Genomic DNA, 6311 nt, shown 5'->3' with positions numbered 1-6311 from the left:
AGGAAGGAAGAAGGAAAGGGAGGGAGGGAGGGAGGGAGGGAAGGAAGGAAGAAGGAAAGGGAGGGAGGGAAGGAGAGGGGAAGGGAAGGAAGGAAGGAGGAAAGGGAGGGAGGGAGGAAAGAAGGGAAGGGAAGGAGGAAGAGAAACACGGGGAAAGGGGGAGGGGGGCGTCCCTCGCGGGGGGGGAGGAGAGTGTGGGGCGAACGCAGCGCGAGAGGAAAGCGTCCTGCCCCATCCGCCCCACAACAACCCCGCGAGGTGGGCCGGGCCGAGCTCAGCGGGCGGCGGAGAGGCGGCGGAGAGGGAGGCGGGCCTCGGGGGGGGTCTCCTTTCCCCCCAACCGCCCCCCCCCCCACTCAGCCGCAGGGGACTCACCGGCGCCGTCCATCCTCGCGGGGCCGGCGTGAGAGGGGGCGGGGCTTCTTCCTGCTCGGCGCCGACGTCACTTCCGGGCCGCCGCGGCCAAGATGGCGACCGGAGGGGCCGGCCGGGGCCGGGAGAGCCGCGCAGGTGAGCGTCCCGCCCCCCCCTTGGGCCCTCCCCCCCTCCCCCCCTCCCCCCGAGGGGTGGCGGGAGGGGGCCGGGAGGGGCGTCCCGGGAAGAGCCCCGCGGGGGGGGCGGGGGGCCCCCGCTGCGAGGGGCTGGAGGGCTGCGAGAGACCCCTCCCCTCCCAGCTCCCCTGGCCGGCCCGCCCGCCCGAAGGCATCGGGGCTGGCGTGCGTGCGTGCGGGGGGAGGGGGCAGCAGGCAGGGGCGGCTCCCCAAGTGCAGCGCAGACCCCGCAGGCGACCCAGCGGGGAGGGAGGGGGGGAGGGGGGGAGGGAGGGAGGGGGAAAGAGGGCATCGCTGGCAGCCTGCCTTCCCCCCCCCCCCCAGGGAATGCCTCCTGCTCCGCCCTGATGCCCGTGCCACCTGTGGGAGCCCTTCAGAGCACTGAGCAAGCGATCTTGGAAAAAATCAATTACGTGAAATAAGGGGCTTTTACAATTACGTATTAAAATTACGTTTAGTTGTGTATTTAAAGCATACTGAATGACCATTATCTGTTTTCCATTCTAGGTTTTATGTAATCACAAGAGCTTCTTTCTGTTTAACTTCTCAGAGCACGTCCGGATTTCAGAATGAATCAGGTGAGTTAAAATGTGAGACTCCCAAAATTATTTCTACCTGCTAGAAATGTAACACTGACTGATCTTCACTTGACTGCGTGTAGACACAACAAGCTCGTACTAATCTGCATCTATATTCACTCCAATGGGCCCTTTTTCAAGGATGCTCTGCAGGCCCTTGAGTTCACTTCCTTCTTCTAAAATGTCAGTTCCAAGAGGTAAAATACATATATTTTTAAAATAGGTCTCGGTGAGCCTCAGCGCAGATTCGGTCCTGGAATAAAAACAGTTCTTTAGCTACAGGTTCTTAAAGGAGATGGTGACGAGGATCCAGTCCATCCTCTCTTTCTGCGGAGGCCGGTCATTTCCACTGGAGGAAGCTTTCTTCGGCCACTCCGGACACAAACGCAGCCTTGATTAAGTCTTCTGCTTGCTTGCCTCTTGCGTGGCTATCTTTGCCAGGATTCTGAGGAGTGATGAGGCTGCTTGTTGTGGAAATCCTGGTCTGTGGACACCTCCCCTTCCTCACCCCCCCCAGCACGTGTCTGGGGGACCAAAGGAAAGGCTGGTCTTCTAAGATGCTTCCTCTTTTTGAAAAGTTGTGTATGTTTGTGTGAGTGCTGAGTTACAGCTGATCTGTTTTCCCCCCACTTCTTTTCTGAGCTGGGGGGGGGGGTCTGCCCTCCCACATGGGTTCACTGGTGCATTGGTTGAAACTGCAGTTTGGGGGTGGAGAGAATGGGACTCTTTGCGGAGTTTGGGCAGTGCTGGTCTCCCAGGTGATATTTGAACAGATATTGGGGAACCTTTGGATTACTTAAACTGCTTACGGGAGAAATCTTCCCCTGGAATAATTCAAGAGGGCTGCACCCCCTGCCCCTTGCCAGCACTTCAAGGGTGAGCAACGGTCTGCCCCAAAGGATAGCTGATCTGGGCCCTCAGATTGATGTTTCTGCTGGGCCTCTGTGGTAGAAGTCAGGAGGCTTGTCTCTGTGGGGATGGCAGCTCTTTTCAAATCAACTTGTGTAACCAGGGTGGCAGTTTCTGACTCACAAAAAACAAAACAAAACTAGGATGCGTTTGTGCAGAAAAAAAAAGGGGGGGGAAGCAAGTACCATGTTTTTAAAGAGACTCAGGAAAGGTCTTTAACTGTTCCCTGCAAGGTACAAATAAAGCCCCCCTCCCAGGGTTTGGGCATGGGGAGCCGGGGGGGGGGGGCAGGCGTTGCAACTGTGTGATGCTGCAGGGAAGAAGCCTCCTCTCACCGCGCAAGGAGGTCATCCATTTTCTTGACCATGTAAAACTTCGGACTGCCTTCAGCCTCCTCTTAAAGACCTTCTGCAGAGGAGCAGTGGAAGCCGCTTGCCAGACCTCTGTGCCTCTTCTCACAGCTGACCGGCACCGGGTGGCCGCAACAGAGGGTGGTTGTGTGCTGCTTAAAAGAAAAGCTCTCCTCTCCCTGCGGGCAGAGTCAGTCACAGCAGATGATGTTGCTCAGGTTGGCCAGTCATGAATCAAAATCCACGGTTGTGTACAAGCCAGCGAGATGCCCCTTTGCTTTGCCTGCTGCTGGGTAATTGCATGAACTGTCTGAGGAGGCCACGCTGTGACTTGGGGCTGGCCTAATCTCCAAAGGGTCCCCAAGGGTGGTGTGCCCCAAGGCCCTCCCCCCAGCCCCCGAGCCCATCATGTCTCCCTTTTCGCTTTTGCCTCACACTCTCGCCTTCTTCCTTGCTGTTTTTTTCCCTTCGTGCCCTGGGCCTCTGCTGGGCATCTCTCTTGGTGTCGCCTCTCTGCTCCCTGTGCCAGTCCCTGCTCTTCAGCCAGCCCCAGAGACCAGAGACCTTTCTCTGCAGCTCAGGAGCCAGCCGCCTCTGAGGATGCCTGACCGCAGAATCCCCTTGGCATCCGGGAGACAGAACTGCCTTTGCCTTCAAAAGGTTTTCTGTCACTTCACACCCATCTTTGGTCTCGGAGCATGTTCATTTTGCTGGAGTTAGAAAGTAAATAAGTTCTTTTGTTTAGCATCAACTACATTGTGTTCTTCTTTTCTCCTTTTTCAGTGCCCTTTGTTGACAACTTGTAATGCCAGGTCTGTATACAGTAACCTCCTGCTTCTTCCAAAACACCCCCCAAACGCCCCATCTTTCGTTCTTTCTTTGCTTTTAAGTGCTGACTTACAACTCAGCTTTGCTGTTATCCTGGTTTATTCGAAGGAGGCTTGTTAATTTCTTACTCCACAACTTTCTTGGAGGAGCCTTGGAAAACAGTTTAATTAACAAGTAGGCTGCAAGATTCTTAGTTGTTGATTGATTATACTCATTTAAAACATTTTACTCAGCTGAAGATGCTTCGGTGTAATTGCTTGGGACACGAATAGGCAAAGTAGCATCCCTGACCGTTCTGAATGGCCCCACAGACCCCCCGATTAAATTACAATAAAAACACAGGGGTTGAATTCTCACAAAACCATCCAGCCTCCGTGAGATGCAAATATTTCTGGCTGTTGATCCTTGTGTGATGGCCCCGGCTGCTTCAAAACACGCCTGTCTCATGACGGGTCCAGCCAGTCTTCATCTTTATACACTGTGAGTTTCTGTTACGGAGGCAGGTATTCCCAAAGCCTGTCGGTGGCACTCTCTCCCGTCCTTTTCAAAGGAGGCCTCTTTCTCTGAAAATGAGAAATTGCATGCATCTACTATCTCAAAAAGGTCCTTCTTTCTTTCCCTCCTTCCTTCCCTCCTTCCCACGGTGTCTGACTAGGGCTCAGAGGAGACCACTCGTTAGCTGACTAATAAACTGACACATCTGAGACAGAATGTGGGATTGGATTGCCTTTGTTCTTAGAACCCAGGGATTGTGGTTAAGCAGAATGTGGGATCCAGCTCATGGGAGCCAGCCCTCTAGTGTAGATTGGTTGGTTTGCATTAATTGTAAACTTTATAATCCTTTTGAAATACAGTCCTGGAATTTGGCTTTGCTGGTGAATGGGTGACACAGTTTATTTAAGGGCGCACACGTACATGTCTAGAGAGGAAGGTTTGCAGGAGCTGCGGCATTAAATCCAAAGCCCACACTTGCGGTATTACAGGTGTTTATAAGAATGTGTGGAGTCTAAACGGCAGGCGGCTTTGTGTGCCAAGGTGGGGAAGGAAGGACGGTGCATGCAGGGGGTGGATCTGCTTAGCTCCATCCCCACCTTTTCTTCCTGCTGACCCTGCTTGCAAGGAATTTATGTTTGAAAGATGATGTTCAAGGATGTGGTTGAGGCAGCGAGGCCTAGAGAGGCAGGAAAAGCAGACGTTTCTCCAGAGCCCCGGAGGGCAGGACAGGAAGCAATGGGTGAACACCATCAGAGAGAGAGAGGGGTCCAACCTAGAACTCAGGAGGAATTTACTGACAGTGGAGGACAGTTCATCCGTGGAACGGGTGAACTTGTGGATGCTCCACGGCTGAAGGTCTTCAAGAAGAGACCAGGCAGCCATTTGACTGTGAGGATATAAGGTCAAGGTCCCTATCGCCGTCCTTTCCCACCATTTACACAGCTTCCCGTGTCACACAGACGTGGGGCCGATGGGTGCCTCGTCAGGGTAACCTCTTTGCACCAGCCCCACTTGCTGGGGGCATCTGTTCTCTCCTGCCGGAGGAGCCCGTGGAAAGGAAGGTGGCCGTTCTGTTTGGGGGACCCGGAGCCAGGGTTACGTGGCCAGGGATTCAAGGGCCAAGACGAAAGGGAGAGGCCTGCGCCAGGCTCTGGGCATCGCGTGGCTGACTGCAGCGTGGGCGGCCTTCTGTCGCTGTCTCCTGCGCCCACCTGGGCCCACTCCTCCTCTTCTCTGTTCCGGTTCCCTCTGTAGAACTCAACCGGACCTTCAGGATCAGTTGAGACTTTGGCCGACGTCCCCGAGCACGTCCTCAAAGGGCTTCCGGAGGAAGTGAGGCTCCTCCCGTCCACTGTGGACAAGACCCGGCTTGGTGGGTGAGCCCAGAACGAGCGCCGGGGGGGGGGGGGATGGGGGGGGGGGGGGGCGGGGCTTCTTTCTGCAAGCCGCGGGGTGCCCAGGGTTTGGCTTGGCCCCTCGGATATGAAGCAGCCTCAGAAGCTGGCGGTGGATGTAATTCTTCGTGCGACACGAGTCTGCCGTGATTAAAGACCTCACAAATGATTGTCGGCCTGTATTTAATTAGCTAAAATTTAATCAACCTAGTTTTTACCCACGTGCCCCGTCTGCTTGAGGGGTGGTGGGCCCTGGCGGGAGGATGTCGCCCTCAGAGCAATCCAGGGTGCAGCAACCCCAAGAAAACCTGGGCTGGGGCATCTCACCTGGATTGGGCCCTCTGTGTGTGGTCTTTCACACACACCGACCGCTCCTCACTGGGCTCCATTCTGTGGCTGCATCGGTTTGTGCAGGGTTGTGGCGGTGCCAGGCCCTTCCGCCCGCCTCTTGTCCTCCCTCTTTCCACGAGCCCAAAGCGCTCCAGGTCCTGGGCGGTGCACAGGCTGAAGGCCACAGAGCTGTGCACTTTGACAGGGAGGAAAGAGCTTGCAACGCTCTGGGGGGGGTGTCTAGGCCCCTTTACCACAGCGGCCAGCCGAGGCCCTGGGGGGGCAGGCGGGGGGGCTCACTGCTCTTCTTTCTGTCTTTGGTCTTCAGGTGTCTGGGCCGCAAAGCCCATTTTCAGAGGCAGGAAGTTTGGCCCCTTCGTTGGTGACAAGAAGAAAAGGTCCCAAGTGAAAAGCAATGTGTACATGTGGGAGGTAAAGGAAAGCGGATGAGAAGCGGCCCCTCCCTTCGCTGGGGGGGGCCTTCTGGGGGAGTGAGGAGGGAGCCCAGGGGATGGGGGGGTGGGTCCTCGGGGGGGGGCTGCCTGTCTCTCCCCTTCCTTGATCCCAGGCTGAGGCTCTGACCATCCCATTTTCTTCTCTCCCTCTCCCTCCCTCCCCCGCCTTCCCCTGCTGTGACACTTGCAGGTCTATTACCCAAATTTGGGGTGGATGTGTGTGGACGCCACAGACCCTGCGAAGGGAAACTGGTTGCGTTATGTGAACTGGGCTCGCTCAGGAAAGGAGCAGAACCTTTTCCCGCTAGAAATCAATCGGACTATTTACTACAAAACGTTAAAGGTAGCCGGTGCTTCTGCCTCTCTCTCTCTCTCTCTCTCTCTCTCTCTCTCTCTCTCTCTCTCTCTCTCTCTCTCTCTC

The 6311-nt window shown here is 55.7% G+C and overlaps 1 protein-coding gene across 1 annotated transcript in view; it reads left to right on the top strand.

The window, feature by feature from the left end:
• Nucleotides 1-1120: 1120 nt before the first annotated feature.
• PRDM2 (PR/SET domain 2) overlaps nt 1121-6311 on the top strand; it is an 18530-nt gene continuing 13339 nt past the window's right edge. Inside the window, exons 1-4 of the mRNA XM_015820376.1 lie at nt 1121-1129; nt 4966-5083; nt 5764-5867; nt 6081-6233. Coding sequence (XP_015675862.1) covers nt 1121-1129; nt 4966-5083; nt 5764-5867; nt 6081-6233 — 384 coding nt within the window. The remainder of the gene's footprint in view (nt 1130-4965; nt 5084-5763; nt 5868-6080; nt 6234-6311) is intronic.

Source organism: Protobothrops mucrosquamatus, unplaced genomic scaffold (assembly GCF_001527695.2).
Source record: "Protobothrops mucrosquamatus isolate PMUCROS unplaced genomic scaffold, P.Mucros_1.0 scaffold1123, whole genome shotgun sequence".
In the NCBI taxonomy this organism is placed as follows: domain Eukaryota; kingdom Metazoa; phylum Chordata; class Lepidosauria; order Squamata; family Viperidae; genus Protobothrops; species Protobothrops mucrosquamatus.
The sequence above is the reverse complement of the archived record's forward strand: the minus strand, read 5'-3'. Positions and strand labels throughout refer to the sequence as shown.